The 23,866-nt window shown below is 48.8% G+C and overlaps 10 protein-coding genes across 10 annotated transcripts; 7 read left to right on the forward strand and 3 right to left on the reverse strand.

The window, feature by feature from the left end:
- The first annotated feature begins 101 nt into the window (after positions 1–101).
- BDV37DRAFT_250440 (uncharacterized protein) lies at positions 102–675 on the forward strand. The gene is made up of 2 exons (XM_032082183.1): positions 102–218; positions 316–675. The coding sequence occupies exons 1-2, from the start codon at positions 139–141 to the stop codon at positions 416–418; spliced, it is 183 nt and encodes a 60-aa protein (XP_031940705.1). The 5' UTR covers positions 102–138; the 3' UTR covers positions 419–675.
- On the reverse strand, positions 539–3,856 carry BDV37DRAFT_272156 (chloride channel protein; the record flags this gene model as incomplete). The annotated part of the gene is made up of 7 exons (XM_032084826.1): positions 539–779; positions 1,094–1,896; positions 1,958–2,312; positions 2,358–2,683; positions 2,858–3,217; positions 3,271–3,338; positions 3,394–3,856. The coding sequence occupies 7 exons, from the start codon at positions 3,854–3,856 to the stop codon at positions 539–541; spliced, it is 2,616 nt and encodes an 871-aa protein (XP_031940706.1).
- Positions 3,857–4,325: 469 nt separating this feature from the next.
- BDV37DRAFT_250446 (histone-fold domain-containing protein) lies at positions 4,326–5,440 on the forward strand. The gene is made up of 4 exons (XM_032082184.1): positions 4,326–4,522; positions 4,576–4,661; positions 4,718–4,808; positions 4,868–5,440. Exons 1-4 carry the CDS (start codon positions 4,450–4,452, stop codon positions 5,203–5,205), a joined length of 588 nt encoding a protein of 195 aa, XP_031940707.1. The 5' UTR covers positions 4,326–4,449; the 3' UTR covers positions 5,206–5,440.
- A 226-nt stretch (positions 5,441–5,666) lies between these two features.
- Positions 5,667–7,351, forward strand: rip1 (ubiquinol--cytochrome-c reductase catalytic subunit RIP1). The gene is made up of 4 exons (XM_032082186.1): positions 5,667–6,068; positions 6,214–6,302; positions 6,371–6,521; positions 6,590–7,351. The coding sequence occupies exons 1-4, from the start codon at positions 5,777–5,779 to the stop codon at positions 6,769–6,771; spliced, it is 714 nt and encodes a 237-aa protein (XP_031940708.1). The 5' UTR covers positions 5,667–5,776; the 3' UTR covers positions 6,772–7,351.
- Positions 7,352–7,531: 180 nt separating this feature from the next.
- On the reverse strand, positions 7,532–9,700 carry she9 (putative mitochondrion biogenesis protein (She9)). The gene is made up of 2 exons (XM_032078865.1): positions 8,666–9,700; positions 7,532–8,589 (listed from the first exon to the last, which is right to left on the reverse strand). Exons 1-2 carry the CDS (start codon positions 9,429–9,431, stop codon positions 7,703–7,705), a joined length of 1,653 nt encoding a protein of 550 aa, XP_031940709.1. The 5' UTR covers positions 9,432–9,700; the 3' UTR covers positions 7,532–7,702.
- A 125-nt stretch (positions 9,701–9,825) lies between these two features.
- Positions 9,826–10,386, reverse strand: BDV37DRAFT_283812 (putative stress response RCI peptide; the record flags this gene model as incomplete). The annotated part of the gene is made up of 2 exons (XM_032087368.1): positions 9,826–10,244; positions 10,329–10,386. 2 exons carry the CDS (start codon positions 10,384–10,386, stop codon positions 9,826–9,828), a joined length of 477 nt encoding a protein of 158 aa, XP_031940710.1.
- Positions 10,387–13,528: 3,142 nt separating this feature from the next.
- BDV37DRAFT_283813 (SH3 domain protein) lies at positions 13,529–15,275 on the forward strand (the record flags this gene model as incomplete). Its single annotated transcript, XM_032087369.1, has 4 exons — positions 13,529–13,620; positions 13,683–13,766; positions 13,828–13,990; positions 14,043–15,275. 4 exons carry the CDS (start codon positions 13,529–13,531, stop codon positions 15,273–15,275), a joined length of 1,572 nt encoding a protein of 523 aa, XP_031940711.1.
- A 1,508-nt stretch (positions 15,276–16,783) lies between these two features.
- On the forward strand, positions 16,784–17,537 carry BDV37DRAFT_283814 (actin-binding ADF family protein; the record flags this gene model as incomplete). Its single annotated transcript, XM_032087370.1, has 5 exons — positions 16,784–16,789; positions 16,863–16,873; positions 16,962–17,219; positions 17,284–17,332; positions 17,397–17,537. The coding sequence occupies 5 exons, from the start codon at positions 16,784–16,786 to the stop codon at positions 17,535–17,537; spliced, it is 465 nt and encodes a 154-aa protein (XP_031940712.1).
- A 437-nt stretch (positions 17,538–17,974) lies between these two features.
- Positions 17,975–19,491, forward strand: BDV37DRAFT_144377 (cytochrome c oxidase subunit IV family protein). Its single transcript, XM_032078866.1, has 3 exons — positions 17,975–18,720; positions 18,803–18,996; positions 19,089–19,491. The coding sequence occupies exons 1-3, from the start codon at positions 18,411–18,413 to the stop codon at positions 19,176–19,178; spliced, it is 594 nt and encodes a 197-aa protein (XP_031940713.1). The 5' UTR covers positions 17,975–18,410; the 3' UTR covers positions 19,179–19,491.
- Positions 19,492–20,356: 865 nt separating this feature from the next.
- Positions 20,357–23,136, forward strand: BDV37DRAFT_250512 (F1F0 ATP synthase subunit beta). Its single transcript, XM_032082187.1, has 7 exons — positions 20,357–20,519; positions 20,603–20,766; positions 20,903–20,988; positions 21,044–21,086; positions 21,214–21,530; positions 21,586–22,435; positions 22,491–23,136. Exons 1-7 carry the CDS (start codon positions 20,509–20,511, stop codon positions 22,571–22,573), a joined length of 1,554 nt encoding a protein of 517 aa, XP_031940714.1. The 5' UTR covers positions 20,357–20,508; the 3' UTR covers positions 22,574–23,136.
- The last annotated feature ends 730 nt before the right edge of the window (positions 23,137–23,866 follow it).

The following is a 23,866-nucleotide window of genomic DNA, read 5'->3' on the forward strand; positions in this document are numbered from 1 at the left end:
ACCCGCCAAGAAACAGCTACACTCACTCGCCATATCAACCATCCGTCAACGGAGTACAAACATTTCCCTTAACCTAATCAAACGCCACCAACTAAACCCCCCGGTATATAACAGGGCCAGATAAAGAAAATAAAGAAAATGTCTACACACTCCCGCTGGGTAATCCTAGCCCTAGCAAGCGGCGCATTCGCCGCCCTTAACGGCCTCTTCGCGAAACTGTACGTTTTCCCATTACCACATAACTTAAACCCCCCCCCCCCCCCCCCCCCAACAATAACCAGTAAGAAAGATAAGAGAATCTAACAAAAACCCCAGGACAACCGATACGCAAACAACCACCTTCTCGAAATCTCTCCTCGCCTTCCTGAGTCTAACAGGCGATCACCCGATCCTGGAGATGTTGGTTAGGGGTGTATGATTCTCTCCCGTCCCCTTCCGTCCCTTTATCTAAGTATTGGCCCCCTTGGGTTTCCGGGGTGGCGTTCATTGTTTGACTGCTGCGTGTGTGTACTAAGTGTGGGAACAGGCTTGTCTGGGTCTAAATGTCCTCTGTAATGTGATTATGTGGGCTCTTTTTACGAGGGCCTTGACGGCTGCGCCGTCGACGGTGAAGGCGTCGATTACGAATACGGCAGCGAACTTCCTTGTTACGGCTATGCTGGGCATGTTGGTTTTCAGGGAGCAAGTGGGTGGGCTTTGGTGGGTTGGGGCTGGGATGATGGGAGGTGGGTGTGTTTTGGTTGGGATGAGGGATAATTAGATTTTCGGTTTCTTGCTTTCTTGTTTTTTTGTTTTTTTGTGCTAGTTGGGTTGGGAGAAGGGTTATTGTAGAGTATGTGTATATTGTTAAAATAGATTGGTTGAATGGCTTTATGTGACTGTTTGGATGTATGATGGAGTTCTAAGTATGTCAAGGACATATATGTATGGTTATTCTGGGACTCATAAGGATTCGAATCATACAGGTTCTATATCTATATATACATATGAACATGGACAGCGATATCACTATGGCCGTTCTTCTAGTTCCATCAATCTATCGTTTTCGTCATCAGTGCCGCTGGAGATGCCCCTTCCTTCCTGGTGGTCGGACAAAGCGACGCGACTTGCTGGCCGCCAACGGGGCAATTTGGAGCCGACTCGTTGTATCAAGTTCCACACCCGCTCCTCCAGCGTGTCGCCAGATCGGGCACTTGTCTGGTCTCCCAGTGGGCCTTCTGAAGCCTGGGTCGCAGCAAGTGCGTGTTCCTGGGCTTCGACTTTGAACTGGTACTTCAGACAATCTTTGACAGTGACGAGGCCGGTTAAGCGACCGCGGTGCTCCACGAGGATGACGCGCGGTCCAATCTTCTTGAAGATTTCGATCACGGTCTCCAGGGGCAGGCGCGGATGCACTGTTAGCGGTGTGTGGTCCGCGTATCTGCTGAAGTCTATGAAGCTGGAACCGACGCTCTGTTGGATGGCATCAAATGTATCAGGAGCTAAGTGATGTGGTGATGAAGAAGATGCTCTGCGTGCTACTGAAGCTTCAGCAGCTTCTTTGGTGAACACACATCGGGCATTGGGGGCGAGTATGCCTTCCGCTCTAGCACGGTCAATGGCGTACCGTAGTTCCGTGCGGCCAATGTATCCGACAAGTGTCTTATTCGTTCGGTTGTCGACGATAGGGAAGCCTTGGAATTTATTATCGCTCAGAAGATGCTCTGCTTCACGCACAGGAAAATCGGATGCAGGAAGCGTGACAGGATCGGCCGTCATCGCGTGCGACACAGGGACGTTGAAGACATGGTCTTCCTTGTTATCGAGGAAAGGAAAGCCATTGGACCAGATCATTCGGTCCGCGATACCACCATTTCCAAAGCGGCTACTAACGGCTTTTGTGACTCCAACCACGATCTACAAGACAGGCATGTTAGTTGCATATAAGAAGGAAGATGTTCCATAGGGATGAGCGTACCATGGTGGGAAGAATATAAGTCAATGCTCCGGTCAATTCAAACATGATGACCGTGACTGAGATGGTCAAATGCATGATACCACTCAGGGCTGCCCCTGCGCCCAAGAAGGCATAGGTTCCTGGAGTAATACATGGCACATCCGGTTCACAGGCCGCGAAGAACGCCGATTCAGGGAACCGTTCGTGCAACGCCTGGACAAGGACCCCAACCAAACGGCCAAACGATGCTCCGATCGCCATGGATGGTACAAAAATTCCCGCAGGTACTTTGCAACCATAGGATATGATGACCAGAAATATGCGGAGAATTGTCGCGATAGCGAGCGACCCGACCAAAGGCCACCGGTTTTTGGACCTAACCTGGTAAGCAATGCCTGTGGGTCTCCTTGGAATTACTTACTCGCAAAGGCCATGGTAGTCATGACCGCCTTCACATTCCCGGAACAGGATCTCCATCATCTCTGTCATGTTAATCTTCAAGAACATGTTGGGATAGCATAGTACCGCCGTCAGCGCAGCAAGGATAACCGATTCCATAACAGCATGTTGCGAGAGATATTTCTTGCGGAATGCTTGGACTCTAAGGTTCCACTTGATCACAAAGGCCCCGTACAATCCGCCAAACACACCAAGGAAAACGAAGAATATCAACTCGAAAAAATGCCAAGTACGGTCATATTGCACCTGGAACATAACCAGCTGTCCAGTCCTGAAGGGGTTCATCGCCTGGGACATGTTAGCACTTGGCAGTTGATTACATGGTGGGTACTAACCGCCAACACGCCAATCGCTACCAAGGCGCAAAAGTAGCTGCGCCATAGTGTTTTAAGTGGGAAATATGATGCCATTTCCTATAGACAATCAGTATCCGGTCTGAGCAATAAACCCATATGTTCGTACCTCGAGGGAAAAAAGCACTCCTCCAATGGGACTGCCGAATGCGACAGCCACGCCAGCCGCGGCTGTGGCTGTCAAGACCTCTCTAGTCTTTGAAGCACTCTGTTTATATTTGCTGAAAAGCCGCGAGATGACATTCCCCGCACAAACGGCAAAGTGGACACTAGGACCCTCTTTACCCACAGAGAGGCCGGAGGCGATGGCCAACGGCAACGCAGTGGACTTTATCAAAAGAGTCCATGCACCCAAGAAACCTTTCATAACAAAACCAGCTATAATGCATTTTATTTCGGAGATACCGGAACCAGCGGCATAGGGGGCGAACGATTTGACTAGACTCGCAGCAATCAAGGCAAATAGCATCTGTCTGGGACTTAGCAACAACCTCTGCAAATCCCGGACCATGGATAGCGTACCGCATAGCAGATATAAATGACATAATTCAAGAGCCACCAAGAAGTCCACGTCTTCCATTCGGGACAACCTAAGAACTTGTGAGCCCCAACACATTAGCCAGTAAGGCAGCAGTCGCGACATACCTCCCTCCGCGCCCCAGCAACAGAATGATTCATTGAGGTAGAATGCTGTCGTACAATGGCCTAGCTTGATATCCGACAACCACTCGGTGATAATGTTTAAGAAGGCCGAGATAAACCCAATCACGGCGCCAACAATCGTGATAACTAGCCAAGCTTGCCCAGCATCGTAGGACTCGCGCACTTTGCGTCTCCACCCAAAAGCGCCTTCTTGATCCCAGAAACCAAACCCATTTCGCCGCTTTGCTCTCCGTCGCGCTTGTTCGTGCACCGCATCCTGAACCCAGTCGATAGTTGTGAAATCTTCATATCGTTTGATCTCGCTGATTTCTTCTGTGATTGCGGAGGAGTGACCATTGGCTGGTTGCCGGGCGCTCGAGGACGTGGATAAGCCTGATAGCCTCCTCCAATTCCGACGCTCAGATAGTACTGAGGGTGAACGCGGGGAGGTTGATGAGTCAGGCATTGAGCTCATACCATGGACTGGATGTGCGATGGGAGCATAGTCAAAGGCAACCGAGAAGAGTAAGTGGTAGAGCTGTTCCTCTCGGAGTATGACGACTGATTGATTGATAGTAGCTTCATTATCGAGGGAGAGCCGCGTGGCCACGTGAGAGAGCAAGCTAAATGATTTCCCGCCTTTCGGCAGTTCAGAACAAAGGAACAATATTCTGATAATTCCTATGCAATTATTTTAATTTGAAGCAATGAAAAGTGTTGTAAACTATCTATAAAGGAGATTGATTGGGAGAATTCAGAGAAAGCAAAAATATAACAACAGCTCGCCAGTTGTAGTCGATCTGCGGTGTTAGGTCAAACTAGATAACTAAATGCGTATTTTATCGGCACTGACGCCACGCGCTATATGGATTTCCACGCCGCACGCGCCAGGCTCAGTTGCTTAACACGTCCTACCCACTTCAAATAATTGTCAGGTTTCTAGATCAACACAGGAACGGCTGAGACTCACACCTTGCAGCACCGACTTCGTTTCCTTTCGCATTATCCAAGAAAACTTTCCCTTTCCCTATCCTAGATTTACACTCGACGCGACCCACGATGCCTCCCAAGGAGAAGCCCACTCCGGACTCTGCGCACTCCCATGAGATCACCGGCCAGAGCGCTCTTCCTAGTACGCGGAATGCACCCATCATAATGGATATCGCCGGTTGACTGGTTCTGCAGTTTCGCGGATAAAGAAAATCATCCAATTAGACGAGGATATAGTACAATGCTCAAGCAACGCTACGTTTGTGATCGCGATGGCTACAGTGCGTGATGCTCTTGTCGCAGCCTTTTACTCCATCCCCGTCACTGACTGGCCTAGGAAATGTTCATCCAATATCTCACAGAACAAGGGCATAATGTCGTCAAATCCGAACGAAAACCACGAAAGCTCATCCAATACAAAGATCTAGGTCAGTCGCAAACGGCGTTTTCCAGCATCATACGGTGTACTGATGTATAACTCTCATAGCTACGGCGGTTTCGCGAATCGATAATCTAGAATTCCTCTCCGACGTTATCCCCAAGACGACCACCTATAAACAGTTCAAGGAAAAGAAGGCGAAGGAAGCCATCAGAGAAGCCGAGATCGAGAAAGGACAGCGCACACTGAATGGAACTGTACCACATGCCAATGGGGAATCAGAGCATCAGGAAGAACTACAAGCTATAGAAGAAAAGCCATTAAAGAGCCCTCGGACGCCGGTGGTCATGCATGCGACTGGCGCAGTGAGCACGCTGGTGGTCGATCGGACTGTTGACAACCAGAGCAAGGGAGAGGACGGGGATGTGGAAATGGTTGACCAGTAAATTGATCCTCTATAACGTTCCAATATCAACCGAGGGAGTTGCATGTATGGGGAGTTCTGGGTTTGGGTGCTTCTTTTGTTGGCAAAAAGACCGTGTTATGGTCCGGTCACTTTTGCATTTGGGTTAATTGGGAATGGACGGAACGGGAAATCACGGGCAGAATGGTCTCCGTCAGCTTGAAAACAAGTTGTTGTTGGGGTTACCTTTATATATCAAAAATAGAGTAATGGGAAAAGCTATAAATGAATTAAATTTGAGTGCAAATAAAGTAATCCAATTGTCCAGGGTATGATATCAATTTCGAATTGGCTTCGCCATTACCGAGTACCAATTGTAATTGTATTGATCGATATTGTAGAAAATAAGGTGAGTGTCCGGAGTGTGACCCAATCAGCCAATGAGGCGCCCCGTGATTCCGAAGCGAAAGCTCTGGTTCGACTTTCCGTATGCCGCGCCTCCGACTTCAACCTCCAACATCTGGAAAATCCTCCCTCGTCCACCTTGACTCCCCCCTCCACCCCCCTCAAACGGTCGTCCGTCTTTGCAATTGACTGCAATTGCTTTGCCCGCCATGTCTCTCTCCTCCGCTTCCAGCACTCTGTTGCGCGCTTGCGCCCGCCAACAGCTGCCCACTTCTCGCGCTGCCATCGCCTCCTGCCAGCAGCGGAGGGGAGTCGCTGATGCGTCCAAGTCGTCCTTCGAGAGCCCCTTCACCAGCGCCAAGGAATCCTCGACCTACAAGATCCCTGACTTCAGCAAATATGCCTCCAAGAAGCCCCCACGCTCCAACCAGGTCTTCTCTTACTTCATGGCCGGTTCCCTCGGTCTTGCCTCTGCTGTTGGTGCCAAGGCTACTGTTCAGGGTAGGTCTTCCCTGGGCTATCGATTGAAATGGAAGAGTGCAAGATATCAGGATAGCGAATTGAGATAGCCGGGTTATGGGGATAATTGGCGGATTGGATCGGCTTATCATTTGGAGCATGTGGCTGATGACAACTTCACCAACAGACTTCCTGGTCAACATGTCCGCCTCTGCCGATGTCCTCGCTCAGGCTAAGGTTGAAATCGGCCTTGCTACCATCCCTGAGGGCAAGAACGTATGTTTCGATTATCCCTACGAAGCCGTTTGTTGTGATGCATGATTGGCTGACCTGATATCAAACAGGTCATCATCAAGTGGCGTGGAAAGCCCGTCTTCATCCGTCACCGTACCCAGGATGAGATCAACGAGGCCAACTCCATTGAGTGGCAAACTCTCCGTGATCCCCAGGCTGATGAGGACCGTGTTCAGAAGCCCGAGTGGCTTGTCATGCTTGGTATGTCATATGAGCTAGCCCGATTTCATATATGCCTTTGCGATATCTAATACCCTTCCCCACTTCAGGTGTCTGCACCCACCTTGGTTGTGTCCCTATCGGTGAATCCGGTGACTATGGCGGCTGGTTCTGCCCCTGCCACGGTTCTCACTACGACATCTCCGGCCGTATCAGGAAGGGTCCTGCCCCTCTGAACCTCGAGGTTCCTCAGTACAGCTTCCCCGATGAGGAAACCCTCGTCATTGGTTAAACGAATCAAACGATGCCAATTCGAGCGAACGGTTCATCCGACGGACGGGAAATGACGTTGAAGGGGATGAGAGAGTGAAGGTTTGTAACTGCACTTTAGATGAAACTCTTTGTCTTGTCAAGATTAAGGAGACCTTGTTTTAATATGGATCGATTAGAAAAACTGAGCCTTGTGTTTCTATTACTTTCAACTACCCTGTCCGCTTTTCGCTCCTAGAGCCTGTACCACTCGTTGTCTACGGGGGTTGCACCCCTTCGTTCCCGGGTATAGAACTTTCTGTTATTGGCCGTTTTCCGGTCTCTCTGCCCTTCTTGTTCTTTTAATATCTTAAAGGGATTGAGCGGAGTAATGGTGAAGACGGGAGACGGTCGACATATAGATGTATACCTTTTGTATGTCGGTTACTTGTATCTACATAGTCTTTTCCTTGGTATATTCACATGCGATTCCTTTTGTCCGTTCATACCATCGTGCATGACCTTAGGCATACTAGGCGTGATTTATCAGCAATCAGGAAGCAACACGGGTATTGGAGAAGGAGAAACAGTATATAACGGCAAGATGCAAGCCCAAATGTAACGAAATCCAGACTTGGACTGAAATCGCCAAGATACAACGGCCGTATCCAAAATAGGGCAAAACAGCATAATAATGCTGCTGCTAGGTACAGGCCGAATCGAAAACTAGCGGTGAACAGCCGCCAGCTCATCGATATCTTATGCATATTAATTTTTTGAAAGAGCGGCCCAATGGTCAGGTTGCGAACTCCAAAATAGGGTAATGATAACAGGTAATCATTCATTCAAGACTATGTTACACAAATGCTCTATGTGAATATCTATGCCACATTTATACACAGCATTTTCAAACAAATTAATGGCACGCTAATTACAATGGCTCATCTAGCCTGACATGCCTGCACGCGGTCATTTCACCGCGGCCGGATAAGAGCAATCACTAGACCCATGATAGCTGCGCCAGCAGCCGCACTCTGGAGAGCGAGGGACGACAGGTCCCGTTGGGTGATGACTAGGTTGCGATCACTGAAAAGATCTCTGATATACTGACGCCAGGATTCAACGGAGGTAGGAGGGGGGAAACGCGATACTTGAGATTTGGCGGATTCGAGAAGGTCGTTCAGGGTGTTCTGGTTGTCGGGTGTTGTTGTCGTGTCGGGTACGGGAGTCGCTGACTCTGGGACGTCTGGTACTTCGGCCGAGACTGCGTTGGAGGCTATTTCTTCAGCAGCTTGAGATGGTGCAGCTGCGACGATAGGAGCGGATGAGTCTGTGGCAAGGGGTGCGGCGGGAGTCTGCTGAGTGGCATTGACAGGAGCCAGGATCTCAACGTGGTTCATGGCCTTTTCCTTCTCAATGGCTTCAATAACCTTCTCCTCAAATCCCTTGACTAGCCTCTTCCGGCGCCATGGTTCCACGGCGATCTGGAAGATCAGGAAGAGAAGAACGTTCACACCCATGAGACCCCAGGTACCCCAGGTACTCATGCGGCGGATCTTGTCAGACCAGACTTGTTCCTCATGGTACCGGGACAATATGCTTTTATTCAATTGCGCGGCAGCTTCCTCGGACTCGCGTTCTGCTACTGATAGAGCTTCCTGAGCGTCGTTTTCGGCTACTTCGTTGGTGTGGTCGTTACGGTAGAGGTGGGTGAACCGTTCCAGGTCTGATGCTGACCAGGCATGTTTCCGCTGGAGAAGTTCGTTGACTTCACGCTGTGAAGTTGATCGATTGTTGATGGCAGCTGCATATGCATCTTTGGCTTCACGGACTCGCAGGCGGGCAGCTCGGAGTCGCTCCTCTGTTGAAGGGATTGGCGGTCAGCAAAGACAGTCAACTTCCCCAGGCTGAAGAGCATGAGTAGATTTGTTTCATACCTTGACTGTGTATATCTTTCTTAAGTGCTTCAATGGATGAATAACCAGTCAGATCATTCAATCGCTGGCCTGCCACGAAAATGTTGGATTGAAGGTTATCCATCATGGTAGTAAATTGCTTGGAAACCTGGGACCTGCGGTTCTCCAAATACGATGGCAGGCCACTGCTCTCAGTTCCTTGGAATTTCGCGTCATCCCTAACCTCCTGTTGCTGAACCTCTTCAGTCTCATTCCCCTCCTTGGCAGACGGGGGAGGCTCCAAGCTCCCCGCTCCGAGATAAATTGTTGAGCTCCGCTCGGACGAACCTGTAGCAGGCTGGTCCTTGTCCGCCGGCTGCTCAACAGTCTTTCCATCTTTCAACTTTTCAGTCTCATTTGATGAGTACAGAGCAAACTGCGACCGAAATTGGCATTGTACGCAAATCGAAAACTGCCGCCGTGAGCCAGCTGGTAGAGGCTTCGGGCCAACGGCGGAATGAAGAGGTGATCGGACCGGACGAGAGGTTCTTGTGAAGGTGACGGTTGATCGGAGGGACTGCCTGAGCAGCAATGGCATGGACTGCATGGCCGGTTTAAAGGGCCACGAGAACCTGACCAGACGCTGGTTCTTCTGTTGAATTGCAGTGTCGGGTGAGTTGTAAGGCTGCTGGTTGGGGAGTGGGTGCCGAAGGAAAGGCGGGAAAGTCGGCGGCATCGAATGGCCCGCGGTTTTCTTCGGGTTTCTGATAAGAGAGTCACGATAAGTGATTTTGTGCAGTACCATCATGCAATTTATCTGGGCAGATAGAGATGACTACAGAACTATACACAGTATTCACATGTAAAGGCTCGTAGAGGTTCTTTTGGGGAATCTACTTCAGGTCATCTGTATATTTTAGTGTAGTTAATACTCGGTTCAAGATAAAGTGTACATTTGAAGCTTGAGTGGCATTAAGGATTTCTGTAGTTCTTCGAAATTCCGATAGTATTCTTTCCCCGTGCCGCTAACATTAAAGACGTAAAAAATTCCATACAGATGATAGTCTCATAACCCATAACTTTAGAGAGGTACAAATAATTACAAAAGGTCAAATAGCAACTGAAGCAGCCCTTGCACACAGTAGCGGTCCAGATAAGTGACGGGTAGACATTGATAGGAAGGACTTTCACGCATGACTGAATCAGTCCTGAACCTTATGGTCACCCTTCACGGCTTCGGCATACGTGGGTGGTGGCCGCGAATCACCGTGTGTTTGATCGCTGCTGCTGCCGGTCGCGGGATCATTCTGGGGCTTAGGAGCAGACTGTGATTGTTCTTGCGGCGGATGTGTCGCTGTAGTTGGTGCCACAGTACCGTAGCCTCTCTGGGACGGGTGCTGGATCTGTTGATGGGAAACGTAGTAGTATGTCACATGGCCATTTTCGACGTCCCTTCGATGAGCACCCCCAGGAACCGGTTCGTAAAATGGATCATCGGGATCCTGCTCTGGATATTTGAGAATGATATACCAAGCATGTAGTAGGCCCGGCACATAGCCGAGACAACAAAGAGCAAGGTTGATGATCGAGTCTGCTGTACAGATGCCTACTTTAATCCATACTGCGCGACGTTAGCAGGGGACGTCAACAGCAAGTATTTGGTAGTGATGGTGACTAAGTCAGAGGGGCATTAACTAGTACATACCTGAAACCGGTGGGAAGAATATCGCGAGGATCGCCAGGAAGATGTCCGAGCCGCACATAATTGCTTGGGTATATTTGTGGTGCTTGAATATACCTGCTCTCATGCAAAAAACTGATATAGGAACGCACGCAGTGTATTCTATGACTGGTATACCAGACCAAGTAGACGTTGATAATGGCTTGTAGAGGTTGTGATGACGACAGCGGAAATCCAATGGGTTGATGCCTACTCCGTACCTTCTGTGGCTGTTCGGGTCAGATGACGTCGTTATGGTCACCTGACCTCTATCAGGGACTGTTGATTTGAATCAAATCGCGGGGGCTGAAGACGCTTGATACTGGAGGTAGTGTTGAAGATTTGGCATTCTGCTCTTTAATTGTAATTCAAAACTAGTGTTCTACGCTGGTTATTGGGTGAAGGGCTTTCGTGGATGGTTGTTTGCCTTCCGGTACAGACAATTGTGAAGTTCTCAGGTATATATATCTACTACAGCCTACTAGGTACTGTACTTTCTTAATTCTCCCCGACCACAGAATCGACTTATTTCCAGGATTTAGACATCGCCTGTACCCTTCACAATACTCACAGGTGGACAAACGCCTTGAAAATACATTTAGGGTTATGATATCCTTATTGCACCATATATACTTTATGATCAGTGTAAACTTTCTTCGTCGCATTGACTTCAATAAGATGGGCCGCACTCGCTCAATCAGTCTGAAGGAGTCTTCTAGTAGTTAGGTAACCATCTATAGCCGTGCACACAATGTATGATAGAATGTGAACCCTGAAATATTAGATGGATGCTGTTCTAAGCTTACACTTACAGTAGATGTTACTAAGCAAGGACATAGGTGACTAACTAACTACATAAGTATGTATTAAAGCGATTACTGGCGGTAAGAAATCATACCCGAAAAAAAAAAGAACAGAAACAAAAATCCGCGCGACGTCAGTGCTGGACGGTTTGCTTGACTCGGCTTGAGTCTTGGTTGAATTAAAAAGGCTCCACTTAGATAGTTTGGTGGCTGTGGAGTTACTGGAGTATCCCGGAGCATTTGTGCAGTTCATCTCCGTCCGAGGGATCGTACCTAAATTTTGATATTCAAGGGCTGTGCTCCTCACATCCGACAGACTCGCCCTTGCATGTCCCAAATGAATTTTCCGAGGTAAGGAATGTCTCTGTGACACCTGTACTGTATTGCTCCTGGACCAATATATTGACCGACAAATCAAAATTGTAGATTTTTTTTCTCGCAACAGTATCACTGTATACTACATAAAAAGATATGTAAATACTAAGTCCCAGACTAAAAGAGGTGTCTGACCATGCAGAAACATGATGTTGGCTCTCGTATGCCAAGTCACTCGCGAGGCAAAGAGTACAGAGGTGATTCGTACCCGCAGTGTTAATCGTGTATGCACAGTAGTCTCTGAATGGTCGATGTCTGAAAGACTGGCATTATGATACAAGAGTTGTTAGTCCCTTCCTTTTCTCTGTGGCAAAAAGAAAAGAAGAAAAGAAGAAAAGAGAAAAAGAAAATGAAACGGGCAAAGATTTATCTTTAGAAAAAGTTATTTTTCATTTTTTTTTATAACAATCGGCGACTCTGCTACATAGTCATTCTTGGTTCCAAGGGTCTCACCAGTCTGTAGTTTGGATTCCCGTGCAGGGCTCCACTTGTTGAATCCGCTCGAAAGAGGAAATCTCATCACAAGACGACTTAGAACCCTAAGCCAGAAATATGAGGCAGGTAGTAGTTCACCGCATTGCATCTATACTGTGTTGGTCTCTTGAACCACTATCATCTTATAGGCGCCCAGTGATCTGGCAGCCGTGATGCTGTGGTGAGAACCAACCGGGGAAAAGAAAAAATTATTCGAATGGCTGGTCATGCAATGCCCGCGCCCATAGATGAGACTGTCTCCCAACGGCCTCGAACGTGTGCCACGTCAGACGGTTAGATATGACTCTTATCCTGATTCTTGACCTGTACAGCTATATGTAGCTCCGTATACCTGTCTTCCAAGTGAATAGACTTTGCTGTTCCTGCAGTCGCTTCCCATGGTTCTGTTGGGTTTCCCATTTGACAGGTCAACTTTTCTACTCGACAGGACGTCTTACGCTTCTTAAGGATCGGGGTGACCCTCCTAAGAATATCTTCAATTAAGCATTGAGTTCATTAGTACTATCGATCTATACTGTCGCTTTGTCTTTGCTGGAATCTTCCTGAATACAATTCCGACCGCGTGAAAGTGGATCTGGTGGTGAGTTTAGTCGAGTTTAATTTTGGCGCGGCAGTAGCAGCGGCAGGCTCAGCAGCAAGCAATTGATCCTGCACCTTTACTCCGTACGGAAGCTGTCTTTCATGTTCTAGTCCACCATGCCGTATATGTACTAATTGCTGAACGAACGCAGTTTAGTGAAGGGTGGAGTCTAGTTTAATTGGAACGCCGCCGACCCTCTTTGAACCGCCCATTCTGTCGCTTCCCTCTCCCCCTTTTGCTTTAAGGGTTTAAACTTAGCCTTGCTTCTTGCCTGTGCCCTTGCGAGTCTGCGACAACGATCGACCGTCTGCGATCGTTAGCCATTATTACAATATATCCACCCCAACCCAAGTTGGAAGGCTTCCGAACCGTGCGGTCCCCGAAACCTGGTTCTGTGCCGCTCATTGTTGAGCGCCTAAGGCAAGGAAGAATAATAGCACGGTCCTGGACGTGGAAACCACGACCTTCGAGCGGGACCCTTCACTTTCTTCCATTCTAGGCTACTCTTTCTTTTCTTCATTTCTTCTTGGGCTCCTAGCTGTTCCTTGCGGGACTGAGTCACTCGTTCATTTCAATTCTTCAACTGCATCGACCTTCCTCTCGCCTTTTTTTTGCGTTTCTTTTCTTTCGGACTCGAACTCTTGCCCTCCTTTCCGCAGTTTGACGCGCTTGTTGTGATTTCCGACTAGTCGAAGGTTTTCAAGTTTTCTTGCGCCCCAACAGCTTGTGTTGTCTGGAATTGAGAATACAGAGTCACCAAATAGCAGCAATATGAGAGTGTCCGCCGACTAAATCATTAGTCCGACCCGAATATCCGATTTGCTATTGATCTGGGTACTATTCGTCCGTCTACACTGCGTCTTCGACATATTCTCTAGCAACCACCGAAATCACCGAAGTTTTGAACAGCATTCTCATAGTCACAGGCTGGCATGGCAACTTGCATATCTCTCAAGGGCTCGACGCAATGTCCCGCCTGGAATGGCTCATCAATATCAACCAGCTCTAGTCTCTACACTGACTTGTACGTCTCGCTGGAATCTCGATCCCGCAAAACCAGAGGAAACTCTACTGACGTTCCAATAGCCCATTTATGCAAAACGTTACAAGCGTAAAACAGTTTGACCAAGAGTTGAGTGATTACGTCAAAGGATCTTACGTTACCCAAAAGTAGGCATTCGCTACCCATACTTCTTACCTTGTACCTCACCTAATCTGTTTTGGCTACCAGATATGTTGACTACCTGGGCTGCCAGGGGGCTAATCTTACGGATACTGATGATTTCTATGCCCGCTATACCGCTAGCAGCATCTGCAGTGGGCTCATTCAAAGTTCCAAAAAAGATTGTGATTTAACTGATAACGAGTCCAGGCCTCTCTGCGCTGATACCTGTGTTAGTACCCTCCTTCCTGGCTAGTAAGGAATCCTCTAACCATCTAGGATAGGCATTGATGGCTACAAGCGAAGCAACCATCTTACTTAACCCTGATCTTTGCCCAAAAAGAGCTGGTAATTATATGAGCCAAGTCCGTTCTGACTTTACCGTGTGTGCTCTTCCCGCCGACTCATTAACCGTGACCTGCATCTCGGGAGCTGACAATGAGTCCGACGAATGTGGGTATGGATCGAATCTGGTCGGCTTGTGCGGATTTTGTGGGGCAAGCTCACCCAACTCCACTGATTCCTGCTGCATAAATTCGAACGCTGCGACTCGATGCAAAGATGTGACCATCCCCACGCCATCAACGACAATCCCGCCAATTTTCACTTCGACATCTGATCCGACGGCGGGAGCTTCATCTGGCCATCTCTCCGGAGGCCAGATCGCTGGGGCTGTGATTGGGGCCGTAGCTGGAGTTGCTTTGTTAGCAGCACTAGCTGCTCTAGCGTTGATATGCTTGAGGCGAAAGCGAAGGGCCCGAAATGACAATGTTTTAAACCAGCCGAACCCTCAGAGGAAGGGCTTTTCACCAATGCAACCCAGCCCCAACCAACAAGGCTTCACACCGATTCCAGGGGGGCGAGTAGCTAGGATGTCTGCCCTGCGTGAGGCCCCAAGTTATTCACCCGGGCGCTCTCGTAACTCCGCCGCCCTCTTCGGTGCTGGAAAATATAGCGAATCCTCTGATTCAGACTACTACGGCGCAAGCCCCGGGGCCATGTCTAAGAAAATCCCCCCAACTGCAGGGAAGCGTACTGCCTCACTGTCTAGCAATTCGGTCCTGGCTGGTGCGGGTAGTGACGGGTCACCTCTCTCTGGCAGAGGTGGTCAATACTCATCACCAGATGGGATGGGCAGTGGCCAGTCGGAGCAATTATCCTCATTCCATGATTATTACTCCCAAGATGACATTCGCCCAGGGGACAATGTTGCCGTCCTTTGGGCGTATCAGCCACGCGCGGGCGATGAATTTGCCCTGGACCGAGGCGAGATGTTGAAGGTGGTTGGAATCTGGGATGATGGTTGGGCAACAGGTATTCGGGTCCCGGAGAGTGCAGAGGACTATGATGCTAGACATAGAGAACAGCGCGACAGCGGCGTCTCGAATGGTTCACACAGACCGATTGCTTCTCCTTCTCCAACTGGGGAAATCAAAGCATTCCCCTTGGTTTGTGTGTGCCTCCCCCAGCATTGGAGAAAAATCATCGATGGAGGACAAACAGATGATGACCTATGAGCCCCGCGTGCGTGAGCCAAAAAAGCACGGGGATTTGAACTTCTGATACCGGTTTATGCTCTTACGATAGCGCCTTGTCATTTTCCATCCATATCATTCGCCGCGGCTGTTTTGTTGGATGTCGTGCCTACATGTCGGTTAGCACCAGAGCACCGTCCACGCTACCCTCAGATCATACTTTACAAGACCTTGATCTTTTCCCATTTCTTCTGCTCGGTTGCGGGCTAATGCATCGGGATGCTTCCGCTACGACTCGATATGTTTCTTGTCCATTCGTTCATATACCCCTTTACGACAATGTTATTTACTCTTCCGTTCTTAGACTTCTGTCTCATCCTTGATGCTCGATGTTTCTCTTTTATTCGACTGCCCTCTGCTACAGCGTGAGATGCAGCGTGCCACCCGCGATCGGTTCAACTTGTGTGAACAATCAACGTCGGCGTCAGAGCCGGTCATGGCCAGCACCGAGTAGGGCAGTGGGGTGCTTGTCATGATCGCGGTCGTACAGTACATATTATGGATGTATACTTTCATATATACTGGATTCTACAGCATGGCTAGAAATTAAACTCCCCACGGGTGCTTAGAGCTGGCTATCATCTTGACACCTCTGGGCTAGCACCAGGAATACCACGTACGCACTAACTAATTATGAGCGTATCATCGAATGCCACCTATGTAGGTATTGGTAGATTGCATATTTTTGAGAACATGGTCAATTGTGTGCGCATGGAATCTTGTATAATATTCGGCATAATTGAAGCATCCAATCATAATGAAGCAGTGAGGGCGATGGAAATTGTCCGTTAGTGGACTGAAGTCCCATTGTTGATCTATATGGGACTTAGTCACCCAGTTCCAGAAAATCATAATACAGTGTTGGAGACAAAATAAAAATAGTTATGCCGGTGCCTACGGAGCACTCCGTACAATCCGTTAAAATAAGTTCCCCACACTAGCAACGGCAATACGTGTCCAGGAATAGGAAGCTCCATCCAATACCTATGGATACTAGTAGGAGACGCAGGTGATGGATGAACCTGCAGCAGGCTGCAATGTTAAGTACAGTACTAGTTCGTATGCCTCACACTCCAACACTGCCGGAACACTCAGGGGAAATGACTTATGACGAAAACACGGCCTGGTGGTGCGACGGCTATATCACGTGATAAGCACCCCCACCGGCGGCGGCGCAACACCGCAAAGCACAACAACTAAATGCCCCTCTATCTCCATCCCCCATTATTGTTCCTCCCTCACCCCCTCACCCGAAATTCATCTCCGTTAGCTTCTTTCTCTCCCAAAAATCTGTGGGAATCTCTTAGAATTATCCTTTTCTTCTCTGGTTAGTAGATCAAAATGAACGGGCTTCCTGGGATGCAACAGGCATTGCTCCTTCCTTGACGGGGAGTTCCCGCTAAAATCAGGGGAAACTAGCTACTGACATCGCGTGCCAGCATAGGTTATCGATTTCGGGGTTTCTTCATTTCTATATCCACATAGCAATCATGTCGGTACGTATCCCACCAACTTCTTTATGGACTGGACTGGGCTCATACTGATGTGATATTCTCTTGGGTCCCGTAGCTCGCATCTGGGTATGTCGGCAATCGTATCCTACACCTGTCTTCAAGATCAGATTGATGCGGAAGTCCCGAATCGACACTAACAACGTCTATTACTTAGAGTTACCATTGCCGATGACTGCCTCACCAAGTTCAACGACTTCCGCATGACCGGCGGCAGCAAGGGCGAGAAGCCTAAGTTCATCATCTTCAAGATCGCCGATAACAAGAAGGAGGTTGTCGTTGATGAAGTTTCCTCCGAACAAGACTATGAAGTCTTCCGCAACAAGCTTGCAGCTGCTCAGGACAGCAAAGGCAATCCTGCCCCCCGTTACGCAGTCTACGATGTCGAGTACGAGCTCGGTAGCGAAGGCAAGAGGTATGGTGCTACTGAAGTCGTCTTCTGAGTTGATTGACAACCTACTAACTTTTCCGCTGTATAGGAGCAAGATAATCTTCATCTCCTGGGTTCCTAGTGACACCCCGACTCTCGTAAGCTTTTTTGCGCTCTATCTTCCTTTCCCATGCTAGCTGTTGCTGACGATTCATGCAATAGTGGTCTATGATCTACGCCAGCACTAGGGAGGTTCTGAAGAACGCCCTCAACATCCACACCTCCATCCACGCCGACGACAAAGGCGACATTGAGTGGAAGACTGTTCTGAATGAAGCCAGCGGCGGAAAGGCTGGTAAATAAATGACGGCGTCGGCTGGGCCCGGGCCAGGTGAGCTTGTGTGTGCTGGTTATTACACTGCACCGCTCCGTTTCCAGTCCGCGGAGTGTCTCGGAACGAAACAATTCAATGACATTCTCCTGCACAAATTCTAGTTCAATATGAGATCGTTACGACTTGTCTGTTTCCATAGTGATCGTATCCTCGTTTTTTGCGATCGTGGCACTCTCCGTGGCCGAGCGTTTGGGAAGGGTTTTCTTTGTTGTCAGCGTTTGTACCTGTACAGAATATTGCTACCTGGTAGGGGATGTGGTTTCACAGGATCAGTGTAGAGTAGAATACACGACTTCACCACCCTTTAAACATATCTCATAATGCCGGTCCTTGCGTAAGACTGACAGTCGTGCCATGATCCCGAAATCGCCCGTCAGGTGAGTAGTATTGATTGCTTCGCTGTAGAAGTACCGTTAGGAAAACAAAAATATGTGTCGGCATGAAAAATCGGCATATTGACCGTTGGTGCTTGCCAAGCTTCGTTGATCGATCAAAAAGCCGACCATAAGGTGAAGATACCCTTGAAACGGTTTTCGATGTTGGATAGGGATGGAAGTATCAGGTGTTTTGGGTGAAGGAAGCAGAGGTCGGGACAGATTGGGATGTGGACCAATGAGGGCGCACGCAAAACGGACTAACCTAACCGGCCGGATACTCGACTTTCCACCTCAAACCACAGTCGAACGACGTCTTCGTTTACCATCGCGAAGTCTCGATCTCCTCCTCCACTCCCATCCCACCTTAATTCATCCTCAATCCCGAGGCATTGCATCTCTCGTTCACGGAGAGTGTGTTTGATTTTTAATTGGTCTTTTTTAGTCGCGCGCACGATCTCCCACACAATGTTCCTTCAGTCCGTCTCTCGGGCTGCTGCTCGCAGCTCGGCCATGCCAACCACTGCCATTCGTTCCTACCGCACCGTCTCGGGCCCAATGGCTTGCCTGAATGCCCGCCCTCAGCCTGCGAAGAAGTCTGTCGCTCCCCAGCAGACCCGCGCCGCATCCGAGCACGCCATCTCGAATCCCACACTCGCCGGTATCGAGAAGCGCTGGGAGGCCATGCCCCCTCAGGAGCAGGCCGATCTGTGGATGCAGCTCAGGGACCGCATGAAGGTTGACTGGCACCAGATGACCCTTCAGGAGAAGAAGGCTGGTATGTTTTTCCTCTTGACACAATCCCCTCTACTCCCGTTCGATCAGAATTTTGCTGATGGGATTTACCCCCCGCATTTTAGCTTACTGGATTGCCTTTGGTCCTCATGGTCCTCGCGCGCAGGCCCCTAAGGGAGAGGGTCTCAGAATTGCCGTCAAGGTCGCCCAGCTCACTGCTGTCTCCGTTGCCCTGTTCTACGTCATTCACTTGTTCGCTAAGCCCCAGCCTAAGACCATGTCCAAGGAATGGCAGGAGGCTTCCAACGAGTATGCCAAGGTACGTTTGATCCTGCTCTCTCACTTGGGCCTGCCATTGGGCAGTATCTCTTGAAATTCAATAAATCAGATACTGACTACTTGTCACAACAGGCCGAGAAGATCAACCCTATCTACGGTATCAGCGCCGAGGGTTACGAGGGTAAGGGCTTCGTCCAGAGCCCTCCTCTTGAGAAGTCATAGATTGTGGGCCAGTGATGCGGGAGGAACAGGTATAGCAATTGGACAAGCTGGATAGGATGTGCTGTGGGTTCTCTCGGTACCCATCGCCGTCCTCCCTCCGTTTTCTGATCCCGCCGGTTCTGTGCCTATCATCATGTGCACTTCCCTTCGCCTCTGTCTTATTTGTTTTGCCCAATGTCAGCCCAAAAGACTTGTATCTCGTACTGTGCCATAATCAATGTATCTCCTTTGTAGCCATAGAGTCTTGTACTACTGCGACTGGTAGCTAACATCTAGGGCCTATGATTTGTAGATTAATACCTAGCGATGATCATTTCCCTAAATTTTACTATGGTCTTTTTTTTTTTTTTTTTTTTTTTTTTTTTTTTTTTTTTTTTTTTTTTTTTTTTTTTTTTTTTTTTTTTTTTTTGAAAGAGGTTTTGGTATCAGTCATGTCGACCCTGTTAGGTTGGAAATGTACAACGGGTTCGGAAAAGGGCTGCTACATAGTAACGTTTCCGAACATTAGATTCATGCGATATTACACCCCTTTGGCTATAGCCATTCTTGTGCTCAATTGCTTGGCATAGAACCTGGCAATGTTGAAATATACTTTATACTGTGAAGGTCTATATGCCAAAATTGACTATGTTAATACCTTGGGGATCCTGATGGAGAATCACGGGAACACGTCAGATTTTTTCCCAAGTTGGCGTTCGTCCGAAATAGGAGCTTGGATCTTTTACGGTGTACCCGGACGGGGGTAATAGGAAAACCAAAATATTACCTGGAAAGTTGGGTCTATGCCGTTACGACATGTTTATTTCTTCACCGTATTAATTTGAGCCGCATACACTCGATTTAGACCGGAATGCTTTCGACTAGTCACGATTCTACTGGATAATGTGCTGGACAAATGGCATTTTTGATGGGGTTCAATGCTCCCTTGTATCCGATGGTTGCCAAGAAGCTCCTCATTTTGTGTGTAAATTTCCATGACAACCGCCGGGAGACTTCTCCATACAGCGTTGGACGGGAAGGAGACGAGTAAAAAAAGTTATCGATCAGATGAAAACGTAGCAGTTATGTATTCGGTTGAAAAGGTGTAAAATGGCATAACACTGCCTAGCAACCATGAAGCTGATGCAGCTCTGTCCATGTTTTCTGCGCGTTGCTCGGTACATCACGGGATCGTCGGCAAAACCGCCCCGGAAAGGCTAAGACCGGACACAGTCGCCCGTGTCCACCTCAACCTCAACCTCTTCCCTTCCCTTCCCTCTTTCTTCCCTCTCCCCATCTTCTCGTCCCTTTGACCTCATTTATCCCCGTTTCGCTCTTAAACACCATCATAATGTTCAAGAGGTGTGTTGCTCCGCCTACTCTGACCTCGTCGCCCTATGACCATTTTTTTTCCGCTTGCTAACAGCTGTTTTTCCCTTTTACAGCGGTCTTGCCCGGACCTTCGGGAGGGCTGCTTTTGCCCGGCCTACCCCGGTCGCCCGTCGCGTTCCTTCCAAGATCAATGGCTTCCCTTCCCTTGCCAGGTTGGCCAGCACTGAGGCCGCCTCTACCGGCAAGATTCACCAGGTCATTGGTGCCGTCGTCGACGGTATGTTTCCGGCTCCCGACGAAAACCTTGCTACCCGGCTACGCGAAAATCTTTTCCTGGCCTCAATTCCATCATAAAATCATCAACAACGACTCGATGTGTGGCTCAAAACACGATATCTGACTTTCGATTACAGTGAAGTTCGAGGGTGAGAAGCTCCCTGCCATTCTCAACGCCATTGAGACCGAGAACAATGGCCAGAAGCTCGTCCTTGAGGTTTCTGTAGGTACCCCCAGAGCTTGAATGACATCAAGTCGATATAGCTAACCAAAATCAGCAACACTTGGGTGAGAACATCGTCCGTACTATTGCTATGGAGGGTAAGTGACCCCTTTCTATTGTTTATGTATCACCGTGGCCATATCAGAGGTGCTCGCCATGGCCTCACCGCTCCCATACACATGGCTACGGTAACCGGAATTCTGGGTTGACATATTACTCTTTCAGGTACCGAGGGTTTGACTCGTGGTGCCGCTGCTCGCGACACTGGTGCTCCCATCACCATTCCTGTCGGTCCTGGCACCTTGGGCCGTATCCTTAACGTCACTGGTGACCCCGTCGACGAGCGTGGTCCCGTTAAGGCCACCAAGTACGCCCCTATCCACGCCGAGGCCCCTGAGTTCGTTGAGCAGTCTACCGAGGGTGAGATTCTTGTCACTGGTATCAAGGTCGTCGATCTGCTTGCCCCCTACGCCCGTGGTGGTAAGATTGGTCTCTTCGGTGGTGCCGGTGTCGGTAAGACCGTCTTCATTCAGGAGTTGATTGTATGTTCACCTGCAGCCAAAGTCTTACCTTCCACTCTTTTCTAACTCTGCTCAGAACAACATTGCCAAGGCTCACGGTGGTTACTCCGTCTTCACTGGTGTCGGTGAGCGTACCCGTGAGGGTAACGATCTGTACCACGAAATGCAGGAGACTGGTGTCATTCAGCTCGAGGGTGAATCCAAGGTCGCCCTTGTGTTCGGTCAGATGAACGAGCCCCCAGGTGCCCGTGCCCGTGTCGCCCTTACCGGTCTGACCATCGCCGAGTACTTCCGTGACGAGGAGGGTCAGGATGTGCTGCTCTTCATTGACAACATTTTCCGTTTCACCCAGGCCGGTTCTGAGGTGTCTGCCCTTCTTGGTCGTATCCCCTCTGCTGTCGGTTACCAGCCCACTCTGGCCGTCGACATGGGTGGTATGCAGGAGCGTATTACCACCACCACCAAGGGTTCCATTACCTCCGTCCAGGCCGTCTACGTCCCTGCTGACGATTTGACTGACCCTGCCCCCGCCACCACCTTCGCTCACTTGGACGCCACCACTGTCTTGTCCCGTGGTATCTCCGAGTTGGGTATCTACCCTGCTGTCGACCCTCTTGACTCCAAGTCTCGTATGCTCGACCCCCGTATCGTCGGTCAAGACCACTACGACACTGCCACCCGTGTCCAGCAGATGCTCCAGGAGTACAAGTCCCTCCAGGATATCATTGCCATTCTTGGTATGGACGAACTTTCTGAGGCTGACAAGCTCACTGTCGAGCGTGCCCGTAAGCTTCAGCGTTTCCTGAGCCAGCCTTTCACCGTCGCCCAGGTCTTCACTGGTATCGAGGGTAAGCTGGTCGACCTCAAGGACACCATCCGCTCCTTCAAGGCCATCATCAACGGAGAGGCTGATGACCTTCCTGAGGGTAAGTCTCCCCTGACTAATGCTTGTATCTAAACTGTACGCTAACGGTGTCACAGCTGCTTTCTACATGGTTGGTGACCTCGAGTCCGCCCGTGCCAAGGGTGAGAAGCTCCTGGCCGAGCTCGAGAACAAGGCCTAAATGTAATATTGTTTTTAAAGCGCCCTTTTCTTTTTTGTTAGACATGGACTTCCTTTCTTCAGTTTTCCGTTTTCTGTCGATACGTGTACAGTACTCGAATTAAGAAAAGGGAGTTGAACGAAAGGCTTATCCTCCCTGTTCAGAAGAAAAAGGAAGGGAGCACTATTACACCTACGTTAAAGTCCGGATGAATAGTCCGGGCTTGTGTTACACTACGTGCTCATGTAAGTAAGTTAAAACGACCACATTCAGCCTGATACCCTCGGGGCTGGGACAATTGTATTCATTTCTTTTGTTGGATCCTCTCTCTTTGTCTTCTCTCCCTACGTAAGCGCTGTAGCTTGATAGTCTCGTAGTCACGTTGCTATGTTTGCAATTCTTCCTGTGGAATGCTTTGTATACATTTGTTATCGCCATTCATATCTGTATACTTGGGTTGGCAATCGTATAGATTCTCAGGTATACGCAGTGTCGTCAGTTCTACCAATACTATGCATCAGTCCCCCTTATCAGTATATATCCTTTGCTTGCTGTTGTTCTTGATCTTTCAGCAATGCCGCTACAGGTGGTCTAATAGAAATCTATTTTGATCTATCTATTTTCCAATCATGGCATTATATATAGTGCTATACGATGCCAGTCTTCAAGTATATTGTCGACACATAACACAAAGTACCCCTTGAATATACTCCTAGTTCATGCGTCTGTTTACTGAGTATAGATCAGATTTATCCTGCACTACTGAGTACTCAACCCCCCTTTGTGATATTTATACACATATCCTAGAATACCTAGACCGAACCCAAACAAAACTTAGCAAGACAAGATTCGAGATCCCAACGAACTCACTATCATCACTACTCCATTCTATATTCTAGGACATCTTTCTCTCAAATGATACCACTGAGACCTACCTGTAAATCTATAGGATAAGTACCGATTTCATGGAACCTGACTGTTGCATTTACTCTCTCCCATGATATGGTCAGGAGATACCGAATAGCGCCTCATCTTCTCCAAAGAGCTAGTGAAACGTACTCACGGCTGCTGTTGTGTTGCATTGTATTCGGACTTAATGAAGTATGGCACTTGAATAATGTCAAGATTGACTTCATTGGAGTTGGGACTTCACTCTTAGCAAGAGTTGTTCACCTTGGTAGCTCAGTGTTCGTCGTGGTGGAGCATCGATGGTTGTGCTGATTACTGTGTTTTGTAGGTTGTTTGTAGAGTGGTACGAGATGTTGCTACGTTTGGGGGGAGTGTTTGTACTCGTGTTTGGTTAGGAATGAATGA

This window comes from Aspergillus pseudonomiae, assembly GCF_009193645.1.
Source record: "Aspergillus pseudonomiae strain CBS 119388 unplaced genomic scaffold BDV37scaffold_40, whole genome shotgun sequence".
In the NCBI taxonomy this organism is placed as follows: Eukaryota; Fungi; Ascomycota; class Eurotiomycetes; order Eurotiales; family Aspergillaceae; genus Aspergillus; species Aspergillus pseudonomiae.

Excerpts from the sequence above, each read along its gene's own strand:
- BDV37DRAFT_250446 (XM_032082184.1), top strand. The coding sequence starts at position 4,450 with ATGCCTCCCAAGGAGAAGCCCACTCCGGACTCTGCGCACTCCCATGAG. Across the intron at positions 4,523-4,575 it reads CGGCCAGAGCGCTCTTCCTA|TTTCGCGGATAAAGAAAATC; the intron begins GTACGCGGAATG and ends CTGGTTCTGCAG. Across the intron at positions 4,809-4,867 it reads CATCCAATACAAAGATCTAG|CTACGGCGGTTTCGCGAATC; the intron begins GTCAGTCGCAAA and ends TAACTCTCATAG.
- BDV37DRAFT_250440 (XM_032082183.1), top strand. The coding sequence starts at position 139 with ATGTCTACACACTCCCGCTGGGTAATCCTAGCCCTAGCAAGCGGCGCA. Across the intron at positions 219-315 it reads AACGGCCTCTTCGCGAAACT|GACAACCGATACGCAAACAA; the intron begins GTACGTTTTCCC and ends CAAAAACCCCAG.
- rip1 (XM_032082186.1), top strand. The coding sequence starts at position 5,777 with ATGTCTCTCTCCTCCGCTTCCAGCACTCTGTTGCGCGCTTGCGCCCGC. Across the intron at positions 6,303-6,370 it reads CCATCCCTGAGGGCAAGAAC|GTCATCATCAAGTGGCGTGG; the intron begins GTATGTTTCGAT and ends GATATCAAACAG. Across the intron at positions 6,522-6,589 it reads CGAGTGGCTTGTCATGCTTG|GTGTCTGCACCCACCTTGGT; the intron begins GTATGTCATATG and ends TCCCCACTTCAG.
- BDV37DRAFT_144377 (XM_032078866.1), top strand. The coding sequence starts at position 18,411 with ATGTTCCTTCAGTCCGTCTCTCGGGCTGCTGCTCGCAGCTCGGCCATG. Across the intron at positions 18,721-18,802 it reads CCTTCAGGAGAAGAAGGCTG|CTTACTGGATTGCCTTTGGT; the intron begins GTATGTTTTTCC and ends CCCGCATTTTAG. Across the intron at positions 18,997-19,088 it reads CTTCCAACGAGTATGCCAAG|GCCGAGAAGATCAACCCTAT; the intron begins GTACGTTTGATC and ends TTGTCACAACAG.
- BDV37DRAFT_250512 (XM_032082187.1), top strand. Across the intron at positions 20,989-21,043 it reads AGCTCGTCCTTGAGGTTTCT|CAACACTTGGGTGAGAACAT; the intron begins GTAGGTACCCCC and ends AACCAAAATCAG. Across the intron at positions 21,531-21,585 it reads TCTTCATTCAGGAGTTGATT|AACAACATTGCCAAGGCTCA; the intron begins GTATGTTCACCT and ends AACTCTGCTCAG.
- she9 (XM_032078865.1), bottom strand. The coding sequence starts at position 9,431 with ATGATGGTACTGCACAAAATCACTTATCGTGACTCTCTTATCAGAAAC. Across the intron at positions 8,590-8,665 it reads GAAAGATATACACAGTCAAG|AGGAGCGACTCCGAGCTGCC; the intron begins GTATGAAACAAA and ends TCCCTTCAACAG.